This window comes from Heteronotia binoei, chromosome 6 (genome assembly GCF_032191835.1).
Source record: "Heteronotia binoei isolate CCM8104 ecotype False Entrance Well chromosome 6, APGP_CSIRO_Hbin_v1, whole genome shotgun sequence".
NCBI classification, from domain to species: domain Eukaryota; kingdom Metazoa; phylum Chordata; class Lepidosauria; order Squamata; family Gekkonidae; genus Heteronotia; species Heteronotia binoei.
The window spans coordinates 8,972,766-8,994,077 of NC_083228.1; the positions used below are offsets into that span (position 1 = coordinate 8,972,766).

Consider the following 21,312-nt stretch of genomic DNA (forward strand, 5'->3'; position numbering starts at 1 on the left):
TTGACCTTCCTTGAATTAGTTATCAAAACAAATCAACCAGTACATTCAGCAAAGTGATCTTTAGACCTCCTGTCATTGGATGCCTCATTTACAAGGCAATGATATTTCCTTGGGTGGGGAAAGCTTTCCTCCTCCTTCCTCTGTAAACCCTCCTAAGCAGTGAGCTTTCTTGGAAGACCATTGTGAGGAAAGGGGCATGAAATGGTGGGCTGTAGCAGGCCATCTTCTGTGTCTGACTAAGAGTGGGCATTCTGAAGAGGAGGTTGGCTTCTGGAATGGCCAGGGCCTCATCGCTAGGGTGACAGCATCAACAACCATGATGGAACGTTGAGGAGAAGCAACAGTTGGGTGAAGAGAGGCTGAGCCTGGCATGGCAGCTGTCTCTGGGCACGGGCAGCAGGAGGCAGGTTGAATCTCAGAGCTCAGCCTGTGACAGTGATGGACAAGACCCATGAAGCTGCCTCACACTGAGTCCATGAAGGTCAGTAGTGTCTACTCAGACTGGCAGCAGCTGTCAAGGCATTGATGTTAACTGACACATATAAGGCAATCAATCCTAAACACAATTGCTGATAACAGACGGCCAGTTTGGGGTGGATGGGAGGCATCCCAAATCCGGCCAGCTAAAAAGAAGCATCCCAAAGTGTCCAAACGCTCCCCCGCCAGCCGTTCCCAGCCCGTCTGCGGGGCGACTTGGCGCTATGAGATGGCTGTTGCGACCGTGTCTTGTAGCACCAAGCGGCTTGGGATGGCTTGGCAGGTTCACACTGTCAAAGCGCATCACTTGCACACTTCTGCACCCAGACACTGAAGAGGCGACTGCTGCGCGGCTCAGAAATTTGCTCCCACTTCAAATGTGGTACCTTCTTGAGCCGCTCTGGGGACTCCAGAGGATGAGGCGAGTACGGGATGGGGACGGGCGGCAGATGTGCTCATTTGGATGGATTTTTCAAGTTGGTTTCTGAGGCGTCTTTGGGTCGCCTCAAACTGCCAGTCTGTAATCAGCCAATTATTCCCTTTTAAATTCATTACAATTAATGGATTTAGAAGGGTGTAACTTTGTTTAGGATTGCACTAATGGTATGAGTGGCACCGACTTTTAATATAGCTGATTTTCAGAACATGGAAAAGGTAATGTGTTCATATTGATGAAGAGGGAGGACTGAGGGCCCCCAAGGGGAAGAAACTTTATTTATTCCCTATTCAGATGTTTACCGGAGGTGTTTATACTGTTTCTCATTTTTCGCTACTTGTGAAATCCAGTCCATTGGCGAAATCCAGTCTGTTGCTTGTATTATGCTGTTCCCCTCCCCCCCCCATTCAATTGTTCTTGAATTGTGTGATCTCATTTTATTGTATTGCCGGCTGTATATATTGCACTGGTCTTGAAGGCATCGTTCATACGACTCTGTAATCCAGTCCATTGGCGAAATCCAGTCTGTTGCTTGTATTATGCTGTTCCCCTCCCCCCCCCATTCAATTGTTCTTGAATTGTGTGATCTCATTTTATTGTATTGCCGGCTGTATATATTGCACTGGTCTTGAAGGCATCGTTCATACGACTCTGTAATCCGTCTCGAGTTTTAACAAGGAAGGCAGATGATAATAGAAGCAGGTAGGCAGGGCATGGGAAGAGAAAACGAAAATTATGCCGTTATTAAATGCATTTTCGGTTTTCTCCTTCCCATGTTTTTTTTTTTAAGGGAATAATTGAGACAGAGGAGGAAAGTGATCATTGCTTCCCTTGCGTCCAGGAGAGAGGGAGGTTGCTGTACCTTTACTAAACGTAGTTATAATGGTCAATTTTCTGCAGGAAACCTCATTTTTCTTACCCGTCTCTGGATTGGAGGGAAGGCGGCATGGTATAGCCCCATCTCATCAGCTAGGCGGGGTCAGTACTTGGATGGAAGACCACCCAGGAAGGCTCTGCAGAGGAAGGCAATGGCCAGCCACCTCTGCCTCTCACTTGTCTTGCAAGCTGGGGTCACTGTAAGTTGGCTGTGTCTTGACAGCACTTTCCACACACGCACACCCCCCTCTGGATTTCATCCCGTGTATGACATTAAATAGCATTTTAACTACTGTGCTACGTTAGCTCTGATCTCTGCTTCAGCCATGTTAGGTTCTTTTACAGTTGCCGTTCTGCTATGATTTAAAAGTTACCTGAGATTAAGTTTAAAAATGAGGTCAAAATTGTACAAACGTGTGTTTGAGTTGGACCGCCATTGGGATGGCGGTGGAAAGTGCTGTCTCATTGCAATCGCACAGGGTTTTCAAGGCAAGAGGTGAACAGGGGTGGTTTGCCGTTGCCTGCCTCTGTGGCATGACCCTGGACTTCCATCTAAATACTAGGAAGGGCCGACCCTGCTTTGGTTCCAAGATCTGAAGCCCAGAAGGGTGAGCCTGGCTCATCAGAACAAGGCAAGAGACTAACTGATGTGGTTTGCCATTGCCCGCCTCACATCCCTGGCCTTCCTTGGTGGTCTCCCATCCAAGTAATAAGAACATAAGAACATAAGAGAAGCCATGTTAGATCAGGCCAATGGCCCATCCAGTCCAACATTCTGTGTCACACAGCGGCCAAATATATATATATATATACACACACACACACACACACACACACACACACTGTGGCTAATAGCCACTGATGGACCTCTGCTCCATATTTTTATCTAACCCCTTCTTGAAGGTGGCTATACTTGTGGCCGCCACCACCTCCTGTGGCAGTGAATTCCACATGTTAATCACCCTTTGGGTGAAGAAGTACTTCCTTTTATCCGTTTTAACCTGTCTGCTCAGCAATTTCATCGAATGCCCACGAGTTCTTGTATTGTGAGAAAGGGAGAAAAGTACTTCTTTCTCTACTTTCTCCATCCCATGCATTATCTTGTAAACTTCTATCATGTCACCCCTCAGTCGACGTTTCTCCAAGCTAAAGAGCCCTAAGCGTTTCAACCTTTCTTCATAAGGAAGGTGTTCCAGCCCTTTAATCATTCTAGTTGCCCTTTTCTGAACTTTCTCCAATGCTATAATATCCTTTTTGAGGTGCGGCGACCAGAACTGCACACAGTACTCCAAATGAGACCGCACCATCGATTTATACAGAGGCATTATGATACTGGCTGATTTGTTTTCAATTCCCTTCCTAATAATTCCCAGCATGGCGTTGGCCTTTTTTATTGCAAACGCACACTGTCTTGACATTTTCAGTGAATTATCTACCATGACCCCAAGATCTCTCTCTTGGTCTGTCTCTGCCAGTTCATAATAACCAGGGCCAAGCCCACTTAGCTTCTGAGATCCATTCCAGTGAGATTGGGCTAGCCTGTTCCAACCAGGTCAGGGTAGAAGAAGAAGATAGTGGATTTATATCCCACCCTCCTCCGAAGAGTCTCAGAGTGGCTCATAATCTCCTTTACCTTCCTCCCCCACAACAGACACCCTGTGAGGTGGGTGGGGCTGAGAGAGCTCTCACAGCAGCTGCCCTTTCAAGGACAACCTCTGCCAGAGCTATGGCTGACCCATGGCCATTCCAGCAGGTGCAAGTGGAGGAGTGGGGAATCAAACCCTGTTCTCCCAGATAAGAGAGCTCTGGCTGACCCAAGGCCATTCCAGCAGGTGCAAGTGGAGGAGTGGGGAATCAAACCCGCTTCTCCCAGATAAGAGAGCTCTGGCTGACCCAAGGCCATCCCAGCAGCTGCAAGCGGAGGAGTGGGGAATCAAACCTGGTTCTCCCAGATAAGAGTCCGCACACAACCACCACACCAAACTGGCTATCCACTAGTATACCATTAGTGCAGAATTTTAGCAAATTGTTTTTTGGTCACACAACAAATGAGCTGACTGGCTCTGAGGTTCTTCTGTTAATGGCTGCAACTGATCCAAAAATAGATGGCTGCGTGAGGTGATGAGACAGTCTGGATGTACGCCAGGTTCTCTTCTGCGGCCCACATTTATTCGGTGACCCTGTCTATTTATGCCTCAGAGGCTGTCTAGACCTTGGCCATTTTGGTTAATGTAAGCAATGTCTTCTTCATTGACAGGAGCTCTACAAGACCACCCAGCCTTTTGATCCTGAAGGCATTCTGGGGACAATCAACTCCATCGTGATGGCTTTCTTTGGACTTCAGGTAATGTCCCACGGTGTGCTAAGTGGGGGCTTTCTCCTCATGCTTCCTGAGGTGCTTCATATGCATCAAATGTTTTGTGGCCAATGCAGGAGTCTACGCAAGTTTCTGTGGTATCCATAAGACCATATTGTTCCCATCATGCAAAATGGCAGCCACAGGGAACTGAGTTCTCAGAAACCTGCCAGTTCTGGGTGGGAACATTCCTGGAGGTTTAGGAAGGGGTGTGGAGCCTGGGAAGTGTGATGCTTGAGAAGGGGAGGAGTCTCAGCATAATCCTGGTCGTTTTTGCACTCACCTCCAGCCGGCGCGACCCCCTTCTTCACTGCGCAGGATCTGCGCGGATTTCGCACTAAATGCCGCGGAGCAGCCTTTTGCGCCGGAAACTCCCGTCGCAAAAGCCGCTCAAACGTAAATCGCCAAAAAGCAGTTTGGCATTTGCGCCACTTTTGCGACGGGAGTTTCTGGCGCAAAAGGCTGCTCCGTGGCATTTAGTGCAAAATCCGCGCAGATCCTGCGCGGTGAAGAGGGGGGTCGCGCCGGCTGGAGGTGAGTGCGAAAACGACCACTGTGTCCAGAGCAGCCATTTTCTTGAGGGGAACAGGTCTCTGTCATCCGGAGCTCAGTTGTAATTCTGGGAGATCTCCATGTCCCATCGATTGCCAGTCAAGCTGATGAAGCTTCAACTTCAGTTTATGAATTTTTATGAAGTTTATACAACAGTTTCTGATGCTATTGACTGTATTTTCACGTGCAGCTTACAGACTTCTTCTGTAAGAATTTACCTTGCAATGGCTTTCTCTGGAGGACCGTGTCTGGATCGTTTGCTAGTTGTTAGTACATATAGAGTTGTGCAATTTATTTGTTTGTTTGTTTGATTTATATCCTGCCCTCCCCATTGGAGAACCTGGAAATCTAGCAGATATGTTTTGAACCTTGTTGGTCTTCTGTGAATGTATTGTAAAGATTGGTTTCCAGTCATAAATAGGTCTCCAAACTGAAGAAAGATGGATGAAACGTCTTGGTATCTAGAACAGACATCTTTGGAAAGGCTTCCTTTAGTTCCATGAACTAAATACTGAAATATTGTTACTCCTTTGTGATTGGAAAGACTGTTTTTGAACTGTCTTCTTTTTGCTACATGCTCTTGTTTATTTGAAATTCTAAATGCAAGCTTTGTCAGAACACCACTGACCTCTACATTATACTGTCTGGTTGCTTAAAATTTATGGTATTTCTTAGCGGTTTTTTACTTACACAGCTGTACGCTAAGATCCTATAGTTTCACTACTCCCCACTGGAGCAGGCTCAGGGCAGCTTACATGTTTAGTTATATACGTGGAATATAGAAGTACATTAAAAAACATAAAAGCATAAAATCAAAACATTTCAGGTGCTATATTAATCTTTGGGTGGCAATCTGTTTGATAAGATGGGTACTGCCTAATCTGTTTTTATATCTCATTTTACTGCGCTGCTGTTCCAGCTGGATGTTGTCTGTAGAAGCAAATCTTAGGTTCATGCTAGAGGTGGTCCAGATGTTTTGAAGTCTGTAGTAGCCTGTGGTCTTAATTAATGAATGCCTGGTGGAAGAGCGCTGTCTTACAGGCCCTGTGGAACTGTGCGAGCTCTCACAGCTCCCTAACCTCCTCAGGAAGCTTGTTCCACCAGCACGGGGCTACAACAGAAAAGGCCCTTTGGTGTATTGTGTGGTTAATATTATTCACTTATATTACATTACATATTTTCATTATATACTAATTTCTAGACTGGTATAGCCCTGTGGCGCAGAGTAGTAAAGCTGCAGCACCGCACTTCTAAGCTCTACTCACGACCTGAGTTTGATCCCGGCAGAAGCTGGGTTCAGGTAGCTGGCTCGAGGTTGACTTAGTCTTCCATCCTTCCAAGGTCGGTCAGATGAGTACTCAGCTTGCTGGGGGGAAAGTGTAGATGACTGGGGAAGGCAATGGCAAACCACCCCGTAAAAAGTCTGCTGTGAAAATGTTGTGAAAGCAACATCACCCCAGAGTCGAAAACAACTGGTGCTTGCACAGGGGACTGACTACCTTTACCTTTTAGACTGGTACAGATTTTTTGATCACAATGTTTGGTGTATTGTTGAATCAAACTGTGATTCCTCTTTATTCTGTTACCCACGTGGAAGTTGGCAGCCCTACTCGGATGGATGTTTCCCCTGGTTTAATGCGAGGGGCAGGTGAAGGTGCTGGGGCTACCTTGGAAGGCAACATGGCTAGGGTTGAGCTGCCAGCTCTGAACCGGGGGGTGGGGTTTGAGGAGGGGAGGGAGCTCAGTAGGGTATAATTCCATAGACTCCACCCTCCAAAGCAGCCTTTTTCTCCAAGGGAATTGATATGTGTGGTCTGGAGATCACTTGGAATAGTGGAACACCTCCAGGTGCAGCCAGAAGGTTGGTAACCCTAGGGTGATGTTATGAGAACATATTTGCACATGTAAAAGTGAAAATTTGCAGCTGAAGAGCTAAGTCAGTTTGGTGTAGTAATTAAGTGTGTGGACTCTTATTTGGGAGAACTGGGTTTGATTCCCCACTCCTCCACTTGCAGCTGCTGGAATGGCCTTGGGTAGCTCATAGGAGTTGTACTTGAAAGTGCAGCTTCGGTGAGAGCTCTCTCAGCCCCACCCACCTCACAGGGTGTCTGTTGTGCGGGAAGGAAGATAAAGGAGATTGTGAGCTGCTCTGAGACTCTGAGATTCAGAGTGGAGGGCAGGATATAAATCCAATACCACCATCACCACCACCACCCATCTTCTTCTTCTTCTTCGTCATCAAAGAGGTAGCTTTCTGTACTTCAGTCCAGCTGTAAATCAGAGGATGTGTAGATCAGTAGTGAATGTAGACTGAAAAGATCACCCAGTAAGATTCCATGGCACAAGTGGGGATTCGAACTGGGGCCTCCCAGCTCCTAGTTTTACACTCTAACCAGTACACCACCCTGGCTCTCAAAAGTGTAAATTAATTTAAAATCTCCACAGCAGCTTTGGTGTCATGAAAGGGAAAGCCCCGTGTGTCAGGTGCTGCACAATCTGCATCAATGATAACCTCTGTGATGAAAGCAGATTAGGTTTATTCGTTAAATGAAAATGTTACAGTTCCAAGACTTTGTCTTGGTGAGACTGGGGCCCTTGGGCTCAGGAATACGTTACAAGTTTGAAGCACTAGGCGCCTTTTTCTCTACCACTTGTTGCTGTTATCAGCTCCAGCTGAAGCAGTTTGCTCCACAAAGGGCGTTTTCGCACAGAGCTTACCCCGGAGCGACGTCCCTCTTCACCTTTTGCGTTGCAAATGTATACCGCTAAAAACCAGTTTACATTAGCGACGCAAAAGCCGCGGCTCTTCGCGACTCTTCCTGGTTCTGCGGAGCAGTTGGTGCGAAGTCCGTGCAGACGCTGTGCGGTGAAGAGGGACGTCGCTCCGGGGGTAAGCTCTGTGCGAAAACGCCCAAAGTCTCTGAGCCGTGGCCTTTAACTCTGAACAGTACCATGCACTTCGGGTGAGAAAGTGACTTGTATGACATTACAGACATAATAGAACAAAGCACTAGAGAAGTTGCACCTTTAAGACGAACTTAAGTTTTATTCAGAATGTCAGTTTTCGTATGCTCGAAGCAGACTTCATCAGACAAAAGTGGAACGGGAAGCAGTCCTAAATATAGAGAAAGTGGGCGGCTAGTATGTAGAGTCATGGAAATGTTTTTAGCAGATTAAAAAAAATTACAAATTGGTTTGTTAGTTAGTGTTTGTTAGTTAGTGCTGTTAACCGGGCTGAAACGACAGTGGAGGGGGATAAAAAGCAGATAGATGCTGTAGGCGTGAAGTGCCATAAATCTGGGTATCAGCCCGGCTTTGTTTAGTTCTGGATTATAATAGAGGGCATTCGGTTCTCAAGAGGTTAGAACATCATTATAGTTTGCCATTGGGAAAAAAAGAATGCATTAAAATATAGTGGGAGATGGATTAGTATATGTAACAAGATAAACAGCCAATATCCCTTATTTGAGCATGTCGATACAAAAAAAAACACCCGATATTCTGATACACTGTTCTAAAAGAGAAATACATTCTCGTTTGCCATTAGTTGATAAGCCAGGAAGCAGGTTGCACATAGCCATTCCCTTCTACAGCAGCTCAGTTCTACAGCACTGGACTGAATTCAAAATGGAGGTGCTCGTGGCAAGAAACCTTGATACTGTGGGGGAAAGATTCCTCATGCGTAGTTGGATTCTCAAAAAGGGAAACGGTAATGGTGCTCTCTGCTCCTGATCTTGTTTTCCTTGATAACAAAATAGTTGGCAGTGTTTAGGGATGCCAGCCTCCAAGATCGGACCTGGGGATCCCCCAGAGTCACCGTACACCTCCAGACCACAGAGACCCGTTCTCTTGGAGAAAAGGGATGCTTTGGATGGTGGTCTCTATGGCAGAGCTTTGTCCTGACGTCCCCAGTGTGCCCACATGATTTCAGAGTCACTTTAGAGGTCATGTGGACAGGGGTGGAATTCTGCCAGGCGCTCCTTTGCATATTAGGCCGCACACCTCTGATGTAGCCAATCCTCCAAGAGCTCACAAGGGTCTTTTTTGTAAGCCCTTGGAGGATCGGCTCCATCAGGGGTGTGTGGCCTACTATGCAAATGAGCTCCTGCTAGAACCCCACCCCTGCATGCGGGCATGTTGCTGAAATGTGCGATAAAACTCCCAGCTGCCAGTAAGCTCACCCCGACCCCTGCCAGCTGCCTGGAGGGAACTGGCAGCCCTAGATCCACCACGCGTCAGCAGAGGGGCAGACTTTTCTTTTTAACAAGAAGAATGGAAACCTTGGTATTTTCTTCTCCGGTTTCTTGCATTTCCAAGGTATTCATTTGTTTAACAGATGCCGTGTATCATGAGAACATGAAGAAACTGAGTCAAAAGCACGACCTCTTTTGTCTGAAATATGGGATGTTCTGTTACTATACAGAAAAATTACTTTAAAACAAACAAAAAAAGAGAAGTATTTTATGACTCCCTTGCTCAGAGGCTAGGGACCAGCAGGATTGTGAAACACAAAACCCACTGCAACTTTATGAGACTCTCGGTCACTAATTTTACAACCGCAGTTAATTCTCAGGCTTATATGAGGTGTTGGTTCTGTCAGCCGGGACCGGGAGGGGGTGGATTGCAAAGCAAACCTTAGATACTAGCCAAAGCCTCCCCCCCACCACAAGCCATGTTTCTCATTTGTTGTCAATGCCCTTTCAGCAGAGACTTCCTTTAAGACAGCTGCTGCTGACATCATGGTGCAGGCTAGAAATCCCTGCAGATGTGTTGCTGTATAATTCGATGAGAGTGGTTTTCTAATCCAGTGGAGTATTGAGGCTACGAGCTAAGCCAATTAGTGTTTTGGAGCACGACTTCTCATATGTGGTCATACTGGGCTTGCAGACGTTCATAGACTGTGGCTGGACCATGTATCTCTGGTCAGCAGCAGGCCCTCCAACCAGACCCAGAAGAGAGGTCTGAAGACCAAGTCGTATGAAGAAAGATTGAAGGAGCTGGGGATCTTTAGCCTGGAGAGGAGGCAGCTGAGAGGTGATAGGATCACCATCTTCAAGTCCTTGAAGGGCTGTCATCTAGAGGATGGTGTGGAATTGTTTTCTGTGGCCCCGGAAGGCAGGACCAGAACCAGTGGGTTGAAATTAAATCAAAAGAGTTTCCGGAAGAACTTCCTGACCGTTAGAGTGGTTCCTCAGTGGAACAGGCTTCCTCCTTGGGAGGTGGTGGGCTCTCCTTCCTTGGAGGTTTTTAAACAGAGGCTAGATGACCATCTGACAGCAATGAAGATCCTGTGAATTTAGGGGGAGGTATTTGTGAGTTTCCTGCATTGTGCAGGGGGTTGTTGAGTCTGGAGGTCCCTTCTAACTCAATGATTCTGTGATTCTATGCCCTCTCATGCCCACCATTGACACCAGCCCTGCACATCAAAAGACAAAAGAAAGCACTTCTTCGCTCAATCAATAATTGACTGTGGAGTGCATTGGCAGTGGAAATAGGGATGTGACCTCCTGTAATTACAGCTCATCTCTAGACCAAAGAGATCAGTTCCTCTGGAGATAATGGATTCTTTGGAGGGTGGACTCCATGGCATTGTATCCCACTGATGTCCCTGTCCTTCCCAGACTCCATCCCCCAATCTCCAGGAGTTTCACAACCAGGAGTGGGTCACCCCTTCCCCCTCAGTGTGGTGTAGTGGTTAAGTGTGCGGACTCTTATCTGGGAGAACCGGGTTTGATTCCCCACTCCTCCACTTGCACCTGCTGGAATGGCCTTGGGTCAGCCAGAGCTCTGGCAGAAGTTGTCCTTGAAAGGGCAGCTGCTGTGAGAGCCCTCTCCAGCCTCACCCACCTCACAGGGTGTCTGTTGTGGGGGAGGAAGGTAAAGGAGATTGTGAGCCGCTCTGAGACTCTTCGGAGTGGAGGGCAGGATATAAATCCAATATCTTCATCTACCTCACAGGGTGTCTGTTGTGGGGGAGGAAGGTAAAGGAGATTGTGAGCCGCTCTGAGACTCTTCGGAGTGGAGGACGGGATATAAATCCAATATCTTCTTCTTCTTCTTCTCATCCCCTCCCGGGAGACCCGGCAATCCCAAATGGAAGTGGGTATTAGCATACATGGTTCTAAAGAGGAATTAGACAGAATTGTGGCGGAAAGGTCCATCAGTAGACACTAGCCATGGTCACTACAGGGAACCTCCACGTCTAGAGGAAGTCAACCTCTGAATACCAGGGCCAGGCAGCCACATCAGGGACAGGTGCTCATTTTCTTGGCCATCAATGGCAACAGGTTGGTGACTGTGTGAAACAGGATAGACAGATCATTGGTCTACCCAGAAGGGCAAATCGTTTTGATATGCCCACTTGTACCTTATTTTATGATTGTAGTGAGAGTCAAAGTACACGATGCATTTGCTCACTCATTTACTGTAGTTTGCCCATGTTCCCCACAGCCACAGAGCCTGGAATGGCTTAAAAAAAAAAAACCAGGAAGATCCAGATGGTCTTGGAACAGCACAAAGGGGAGAGGAAGGGCTTCTGCCTCTGCCCCCCCTGAACAAGTTTCTCATGCAAAAACTTTGGGGGAAGTGATTTCACCAGTTTTGCTTCTCCACATGCCCAGATACTCCACATGGAGCAGCAAAATCGGAAGCTAAAATCAGTTCAGGGGTAGCTATTCCAGCACAACTGATTCTGAAAGGAAGTCCCCAATAGATCTTTTCTGGGGCAAGGCTTGTGGATTTGAAATCAGGTTTTCTGGTGCATAGAACAGTTGAGAGATACTTGCAACCCAAATAGAATGAATTCTTTTTTTATTGGGATAGAGCTCCAGATATATCTATTTGTAGCCTGGTGTGACTTTGTCCAAGGGGTTGCAAAGAGTCGGACTCGACTGTGTGACTGAACAACAACAAATGCAGCAAGGGCAAGCTTGCCAGTCCCCAGGTCCCAGTGGGGGATCCCCTGGTTTTGCTGGACTAGATGGACCACTGATCTGATCCAGCAGGGCTCTTCTGATGTTCTTCTGAGCTCCAGAGGAACTGGTTGGCCACTGTGTGAGACAGGATGCTGGGTTAGATGGGTCCCTGGTCTGATCCAGCAGGGCTCTTCTGATGTTCTAATGAAGGCCTTGGCCTCTATGCCCTGTTGTTGGCCCTCCAGAGGAACTGGTTAGCCACTGTGTGAGACAGGAGGCTGGACCAGATGGACCACTGGTCTGATCCAGCAGGGCTCTTCTAATCTTCTCATGAAGGTCTGGGCCTCTATGCCCTGTTGTTGGCCCTCCAGAGGAACCACTTGGCCACTGTGTGAGACAAGATGCTGGACTAGATGGACCACTGGTCTGATCCAGCAGGGCTCTTCTGATGTTCTAATGAAGGCCTTGGCCTCTATGCCCTGTTGTTGGCCCTCCAGAGGAACTGGTTAGCCACTGTGTGAGACAGGAGGCTGGACCAGATGGACCACTGGTCTGATCCAGCAGGGCTCTTCTGATATTCTTATGAAGACCTCGGCCTCTATGCCTTGTTGTTGACCCTCAAGAGGAACTGGCTGGACACTGTGTGAGATAGGATAGACCACTGGTCTGATCCAGCAGGGCTCTTCTGATGTTCTTATGAAGTACATTAAGTGGACAGGGAGGGAAGGCCTACGCTCCCACCCCAACTGCCCAACCCCCAAAGCCCTATATCTGTTTGGCCCACAAGGATGAGAAAACCCAGACTTGTGTCAAACCTGCAGCCCCGAATCCCCCCCCCCCCCCGCCCCCCAACAGAGCCTTCTTGCAGCAGGATTACTTCAGAGTAACTGTTCCAAAGTCCGCAGCTGGGATTAATTTGTTCACAGTTCTTTTCCTGTAAGAAATCTTATTTCCAAAATTATACCACCATCAGCAGCAGTCAAGCGGGATTTCGGCAGCAGTGTTCTTTAGATGGTAGAGTAAGTTCTCTGCAGCGCAACAGACAGAAACTCTCATTCGCACTCCCTGAGCATAAAAATTGGGAGTGTTATTCATGTAAACGGGAAATAGTTTTGGAAGGGAGGATTCTTTCCCACACTTCTCACAAGCCGTTGAGTGAAAACTGCTGATTAACAGAGCCCAGCCTCCTCGCCACGTCAGTTGTGCCAATTGCCATGACTGCAAGTAACATTCTAAGGAGTTAGCTGCAGCAGGGTCAAGGTCCCACAAGCTTTGCTTCTGGATGTCCAGAATTTCTGTGTCATAAAAACCACAAGGCAGTCCAAGTCCAGAGGTATTTGTTAGACAGGAGGACACCCAATATTCACTCAGGAGAAAAAGAGCCGGCCATCCATCATTGCTCCTTACAAACCTCAAGTCTGAGAGTTAGTAGTGCGGCAAGTCAAAATCGTAAGATGGGAAAAATCAGAACAAGAGAAAGGGATTGTAAATGTTTCTGATTTGAGAAAAGTACACATTTGCCATGGAGTCTGGAAAACCGTGCAGCCTCCTTTCTCATAAGCAGTTATTAAATTCCATTTATATCCTCCCATCATTGAACGCAGGCCAGCTAATACAGGGTTCTCATCTCTGCACTCTATAGGTGCGGGTCTAGTGTAGATGATACCCTCACCACAGGGTTAGTTCTGTTTTCAAGTGATCCCGCCTATACTGAAAATTGATTAGCACCTTGAAATGTATTTTGTTTTTTAATTGTTTTAAATTGTAACCAGTTTGGTGTAGTGGTGAAGTGTGCGGACTCTTATCTGGGAGAACCAGGTTTGATTCCCCACTCCTCCCCACTCCTCCACTTGCACCTGCTAGCATGGCCTTGGGTCAGCCATAGCTCTGGCAGAAGTTGTCCTTGAAAGGGCAGCTGCTGTGAGAGCCCTCTCCAGCCCCACCCACCTCACAGGGTGTCTGTTGTGGGGGAGGAAGGTAAAGGAGATTGTGAGTCGCTCTGAGACTCTTCGGAGTGGAGGGCGGGATATAAATCCAATATCTTCTTCTTCTTCTAACCTTAAATTGTTTTAAATTAACCATTAACTGCCCTGAGTCTGCTTGCAGAGAGGGCGAGATAGAAAACTAACTAACTAAATTAATAAATAAATAAGTGACCTGTTCATTGGTATATGAAGAAGACTGTAGATTTATACCCTGCCCTTCTCTCGGAATCAGAGATGGGCAGCCCAATCCAGATATAAGTGGCGGCCGGCCATGGCATAGCTGCCGCGCCGCTAGCAGACTTCCTGAGGACTTCAGCATGCTGGAGCATGGAGAGGGGAGAGGCTTAGCTTGCCGTGAGGGAGACAGTTGCCATGGCAATGCTGCTGGTGTAGGCACATAAGGGTTGCGGAGGCAGCCGGAGGGGAGGGCCAGCCCACCCACCCCCAATTGGCCAGTCCTGGCACATGTGCCGCAGCTCATGACAGTCAGGGATGGTGAGAGGCGGCCCCAGAGAGGCTGTTAGCCATCCCCAACCCGCCCCCAAACAGAGAACAGAGCCAATGATGGGCAGACCATCACAGGCAAAGGAGAGACAGCCCACTAACACGGGGAGGGAACAGGAGTGAGGCTGGGCATGCGCACACGAGAAGCCTGGCTTGGTGGTGAGGCGGGGGTGGGGGCGAGACAGGCCTGCATGGGACCACGGAGAAGCCGTCAATCCCCTCATACCCTCCCGCTGTCAGAGACACACGCAGAAGCCTCTGTGTTGGAGTCCCACCTGCAAAATGGAGATAGAGATCAAGAGCACCTGCTGGGGCGGTGGCTGGAAGAGCAGGCTGCATTTCAGCCGGGTGCTCTCTTAAAGGGACAGTCTCTGACCCACCTCCCCGCAACGGGCAGCTGCCACACACACACACACACACACACACCATTCCCTGACAGGGGTTTGGAATGTGGCAGAGGGCAGACCAAGGGATGGGAGCAGGCAGCAGCACAGGGGAGCGGGGTCAGCAAATGCCCCCTGCCGGAGCCCACTGTCTGGTTCAAGTGCCAGAGACACTCGCACACCAAGCAGTCAAGAGCAAGGGGAGGGGGAGGCTGGGGGGGGGGGGGGACAGTGGAACTTACCCAGCCATGGGTGACAGTTCTTGCATGCAGAGCCTCCGGGAGCCTGGAACCTGTGGAGACCTGGAAACAAGAGCTGTTAGCCCCAATGGAGAGACCTCTCTCTCTCCCTCGCAAGTCAAAGATACTGTCAAAGCAACCACGCAGTGCAAATCCTGTCACCAACATGCCTGTCTGTCCCTCACTCTAAGTCTGTATGGCTGGGAGCTTGCTGGCAGAACTTCCCGCCACACGCTTCTCTCCCTAACAACTGAGTTGTGTGAGGCCAGAGTGGAAGTATTTCTAGGAGGGGGAGACCGATTGGGTGCTGGGGAGGAGGCTCATCAGCCCAAGGTGCAAGGGGATTGGCAAGGCAACCACGCTGCTCCCTAAGGGGTTTGCGAGCTTCCGCAGTGGTGGAGGCGACCTTTGTTTTTGGTTTCAACGAGTGCCTATGGGAAACGCCACTATTTTTGCCGGCGTAATGTTGCGCCTCTCGGGGGGGGGGGTGTCCTGGGCCAAATTGCTCAGGAAGCCACCTAAGCCTGGCCACGCCCCCAACTCCACCCCCTCCTCTGCCTGAATGCTGCGCTCTGCCTTGGGCGGAACAGTGCTCGGGCGGCCCCCCACCCATGTAACTCCCCTCCGCTGTGGTGGCGCCAGTCGTATGTCGGTACAAACCCTTCCTGCGCCCATGTAGCGGCTCATCTGCTCCAAAAAAACTTTCCGCCCCCCCCCCCAGATTGTTCTGTTAGAGCGTCTTACAATCTCTTATATCTCCTGCCCCCACAACAGACACCCTGTGAGGTGGGTGAGGCTTAGAGGACTCTCCCAGCAGCTGCCCTTTCAAGGACAACTCCTATGAGAGCTCTGGCTGACCCAAGGCCATTCTAGCAGGTGCAAGTGGAGGAGTGGGGAATCAAACCCGGTTCTCCCAGATAAGAGTCCGCACACTTCACCACTACACCAAACTGGCTCTCCTATGTACTGCTCTGCCCTGACGCAGATTTCCTAGGCTCTTCGGTGAACTACTTCCACAACAATTGATAGTCTTAGCTGAAGTCCGACACTCATAAAAACCGGTCCTTAAGTCATTTCGAGGCTTAAAGCTCTTCTTCCAAGGACCGTCTGCTGCCAGTGTGCTGTGCAGTAGGTAAGTAGTGTCAAAATACAACTTCAAATATTCTGTATGTCTCATTCATTTTGCCTTGCTCTCATTCAGTCATAATGCTGAAATATTTCTGCTAATTTCATTCACATCTGTTCTCCAAATTGAGCGTCGGACTTCAGCCAAGACTAAGACTATCAATTGTTGTGGACGTTGTTCGCCAACGCATCAGTAGGAGCAAGAGTGTTTTGTGGATGGCGAATTCTTGTATGGTTTCTCATGATTTGTATGGACATACTATTTATATTGAATTTTGAATTTGATACCGAATACAGAGTGTTGACATATACCGGTCTAGTTGCTTTGTAATTTTTGCACGGAGAGAGGTTTTCTGTTGTGCTAGTAATAGTTCCTTTGTGGTCCTGGTAGCGCATCACATTTTCTCCAAGGGAACTGGTCTCAATCATCTGGAGATCAACCGTAATAACAGAAGACCTCCAGGTTCTACCTGGAGACTGGCAACCCTAACATCAGCCTCCTCCATACAGTATATGCATGTGTGTGTGTGTGTGTAAATTACATTTCCTAAACTGAGACAATGCCAGTGAGGGGTTGGGAAGTGAAGATGATAAACTGTGTTGCTTGTGGAGCCTTTAATTGTATTCATTCTAAATTCTCAATGGCAGGAAATTACAACTAACTGGCCTTTTGGAAAAGAACTGTGTCTGATAAGGGAGGGGGGAGGGAATTTGGCAAGCCCTTCTGAAAGCAACTTTACCCCTCTTCGTAATGCTACTCTGTCTTAAAGATAGGCTTATAATTGTATGATGGAGCATTTAGAATACCTTGCGGGCTGGAAGCCTAAATACCTGCACGATCGTGCTCCAAAAACCAGATCTTCTCAGATGCCTCGCAGAATATTTCCTGCACCGATAAAGGAGTACTGTCGACCATATCTTATCTCCAAGCTGTGTCAGTAAGTTCAGTGCTACTGCTTGGAAATTGCGTCAACAGTCGATGCCTTGATGGATGTAAGGATGAAACTTGAACATAAGAGAAGCCAATTTTTATCAGGCGAATGCCTCATCCAGTTCAACACTCTGTGTCACACAGTGGTCAAAAACCAGGAGCCATCAAGAGGTCTAACTGCAGGGCCAGAACTCCAGAAGTCCTCTCATTGTGGCCCCCCAAGTACCAAGAATACAGAGCATCACTGCCCCAGACAGAGTGTTCCATCTATACCTTGTGGCCAAAAGCCACGGATGGACCTCTGCTCCAGATGTTGATCCAGTCCCCTCTGTAAGCTGCCTGTGCTTATAGCCACCACCACTTCCTGCGGCACTGAATGCAATGTATTAATTAATACGTATTAATGATTTCTTAGGTGAAGAAGTAATTCCTTTTATCTGTTCTAAAACTTGCCTGCTCTCGGCCTAATTTTGTGCTGGAAAGGGCTGCCAAGTCACAGCCAACTTATGGCAAACCCGTAGGATGTTCAAGACAAGAGATAAATAGAAGTGCTTTGCCACTGCCTGCCTCTGCAAAGTGACTCCAACATTCTTTGGTGGTCTCCCATCCAAATACTGACCAGGACCAACTCTGCTTAGCTTATTAGAGTCAGTTTGATGTAGTGGTTAAGTGCGTGGACTCTTATCTGGGAGAACCGGGTTTGATTCCCCACTCTTCCACGTGCACTTACTGGAATGGCCTTGGGTCAGCCAAAGCTCTAACAGAGTTGTCCTTCAAAGGGTAGCTTCTGTCAGAGCCGTTTCAGCCCCACCCACCTCACAGAGTGTCTGTTGTGGGGGTGAGAGAAGATAAAGGAAATTGTAAGCCACTTCTTCTTCTTCTTCTTCTTCTTCTTCTTCTTCTTCTTCTTCTTCTTCTTCTTCTTCTTCTTCTTCTTCTTCTTCTTCTTCTTCTTCTTCTTCTTCTTCTTCTTTCTGATGAGATTGGGCCAGCCTAGGCTTTGGTTTAATTTCTAGAGGTCAAATATGCCTTCATGTGGTATAGAATTCAGCTATCGGGAACAATATGGAATATGCCTGACTCTACCTTTTCTGCAGTTGCTACATTGGTACTGATTAATTCAGTTCAAAAGGGCCCTTCTTCTGATAAGGTTCTTGTTTGAACACGCATGGTCCCAGAGCTCTCTGATGAATGTTGCTAGAATCACTTTCATAGCTCAGTCCTGATATACAGTCCTCGATCTTCTTCTCCAGTTACAAGACCCACTAAAGAAGAGAATTTCCGAATTACTAGGACCACAGGCTGGGAGAGGCATATCTGATTCTTCCCAGATCCCCAGTTATATCAGAAGTACTACCCAAGTGAAAACATGTCCCACCCCAAGTGGGTTTCTAATTATATTGAAACTTTTGGAACTAAGCATAGCAGTTGGACAGCCCAGAAACACACATACACATCTTGGCTGATTTTATACCTATTCAAATAACAACTTGAAAAAAGTTAAGCCATGGTTCCAAAAAAGTTAGAAAGACAGGATGGTGCTTGGATGGAGAAACAATTCCCCCACCCCACATAAGCTGCTGAGATAGAGATAGAGAAGGTAGAGAAAGAAGTACTTTTCTCTCTTTCTCACAATACGAGAACTTGTGGACATTCAATGAAATTGCTGAGCAGTCGAGTTAGAACTGATAAAAGGAAGTACCTCTTAATCCAAAGGGTGATTAACACATGGAATTCACTGCCACAGGAGGTGGTGGTGGCTACAAGCATAGACAGCTTCAAGAGGGGATTGGATAAGGATATGGAGCAGAGGTCCATCAGTGGCTATTAGCTAATCATTGGAACTCTTATCGTTGGCTATCAGCTTATCATTGGAACTCTGTCTAGGGCAGTGATGTTCTGTATTCTTGGTGCTTGGAGGGCACAGTGGGAGGGCTTCTCGTGTCCTGGCCCCACTGATGGACCTCCTGGTGGCACCTGGGGTTTTTTGGTCACTGTGGGACACAGAGTGTCAGACTGGATGGGCCAATGGCCTGATCCAACATGGCTTCTCTTATGTTCTTATGCTGGTTAGATTGCTTTTTATATATAATAGGGATTTAATTTACCTTTTATTCTCAGAGAGGCCTGAGAGGAGCAGAACAGAGCAGAGCAGCTCTGATAAGCTGAGACAGCTGGAGAAGTTGCTAAGAATTTCTGCGTTTTGAAAGACTTCATTCTGAGGCTTGGGTGACTGCTGAAAAGGCTGAGTTGTGATAGCTGGGGAACTGCTGTATGTTTGGGTGAGTGGGCTAAAGGTGAAAGTGATTGATTGATTGATTGAGAGTAATTGTTGATGATTGCTTAGGAGTGGTCTGCTCCACCCTCTTTGCATTTTAAGCTGCGCCTTGCCAAAGGCGGGAGCCGAAGGGCGAGAGCTAAAGGGCTCTTGGCCTGTGGCTCTTTGCCTGGGGGCTTCCTAAGGACCAGGAACCCAGATCCCTGATTTCCTTGTTCTCCCAATAAGGTAAGTTGACCTTCCAGAAGGGGAGCCACGTAAACAACAGCATTTAAAGAGGACTGTATATTTAATATATATATCATGAAGGTAGAATGCCAGCAGGGGGGTGGGGGCTTTCCAGTGTTTTGCACTGAGTGTCACATGTATGACTATCTGCCCACAGGACGGAAGTCTTGGGTGTGTGCTCGATGCAAGGAGCTCCTGGTCCTCAGGGAACGAGTTCGTACCCTTGAGGCCGAGGTGACTGCCCTGGAGAAGCAGAGACGGTCAGTTAGGCAATTGGGGAAGACTCTCGGGGGCGTATTAGATGAGCCCCACTCTGAATGTGGCAGCCCCGTTGCTGCCAGAGAGCGTGAGGGTCGAGAGGGAACAGGGCACCTTGCTGAGGATAAGGGGAATGCGCCCTCAGAAGGGACCTATTCTTCGGTTGGTGAGCGGGTATCCTTTCGCGCCAAGGAACCATCCCTGGGCAGGGGGAGAGGGGGGGTCTTGGTAGTTGGTGATTCGATCGTTAGGCAAGTAGACAGCTGGGTGGCGAAACCGCGTATTGACCGTATGGTGACTTGCCTGCCTGGTGCGAAGGTAGCGGACATTACGCGTGTAGTAGATAGGCTGATAGACAGTGCTGGGGAGGAGCCTGTGGTCGTGGTGCATGTTGGCACCAACGATGTGGGGAAATGCAGTCGTGAGGTCCTGGAGGAGAAATTTAGGCTGCTAGGTGGGAGACTTAAGGCCAGGACCTCCAAGGTGGCCTTCTCGGAAGTGCTACCTGTTCCACGTGCAGGGCAGGAGAGACAGGTGCAAATTAGAAGTCTCAATGTGTGGATGAGACGATGGTGTAAGGAGGAAGGGTTTAAGTTTGTTAGGCACTGGGATGCTTTCTGGAACAAGCCGGAGCTGTACAAAAGAGACAGTCTCCACTTGTCTCCGGATGGAACCAGGCTGCTGGCGCTTAAAATCAAAAAGGTGGCAGAGCAGTTTTTAAACTAAATCTTGGGGGAAAGCCGACAGGAGATGGAATGTCTCTGGTTCGGGAGGACTCGTCTCAAAGAGATGAAGGGTTGGCTTCTATTTTTCTACCGAGTAACGGATCAGAGTTGTCCACTGTGATGGTGACAAACAGTATGGACTGTCCGCTAGAGTCTCGAGGCGGCAGGAGAGAGGTTGCGGGCCTAGCTTGCTTGGGAAATTATAAATGTTTGTATGCAAATGCTAGAAGTGTCCGAAGTAAAATTGGTGAATTGGAATGTTTAGTGTTGGGAGAAAACATAGACATTGTGGGAATTTCAGAAACTTGGTGGAATGAGGAGAATCAGTGGGACACGGTGATTCCTGGATATAAGTTATATCGGAAGGATAGGGAGGGAAGGGTTGGAGGTGGGGTGGCTCTGTATGTCAGAGAGGATATACAGTCCAGTAAGACTGAGGTCAGAGAATTAGATTCCCTTTTAGAAATGCTTTGGGTTGAAATAGAGGGCCCAAAAGGAAATTTAACTATGGGAGTTTGTTATCGCCCACCAAATCAAAAGAGAGAGGACGATTATAATATGATGGAGGGATTAAAGATAGCGGCTAAACGTAAAAACTGTGTCGCAATAGGTGATTTTAACTACCCACAGATTGATTGGGTCAATATGTGTTCTGGTCGAGAGAAAGAGATTGAGTTTCTTGATGCTCTCAATGACTGTGCTATGGAGCAGATGGTCTCAGAACCTACCAGGGGTGGGGCGATCCTGGATCTGGTCCTAAGTAATGCCCAAGACTTGGTGAGAGACGTAAAAGTGATTGCGCCGCTTGGGAACAGTGACCATAATGTTATTGATTTCACCATTTGTATAAATAGGGAGTTGCCCAAAAAGACCGCCACAACCACATTTAACTTTAAAAGGGGTAAATTCTCTGAGATGAGGAGGCATGTGAGGAGGAAACTGAAGGGAAAGGTAAATACGGTCAAAACCCTTGGGGAAGCTTGGAGACTCTTTAAAACTATAATCCTAGAAGCTCAGATAAAATACATACCACAAGTTAGGAAAG

At 47.9% G+C, this 21,312-nt stretch overlaps 1 protein-coding gene across 1 annotated transcript in view; it reads left to right on the forward strand.

The window, feature by feature from the left end:
* The window catches only part of LOC132573491 (heparan-alpha-glucosaminide N-acetyltransferase-like), a 311,892-nt gene that overhangs the window by 224,241 nt on the left and 66,339 nt on the right, over positions 1-21,312 (forward strand). The window contains exon 11 of the mRNA XM_060240983.1: positions 4,047-4,133. Within this exon, the coding sequence (XP_060096966.1) occupies positions 4,047-4,133 (87 nt within the window). The remainder of the gene's footprint in view (positions 1-4,046; positions 4,134-21,312) is intronic.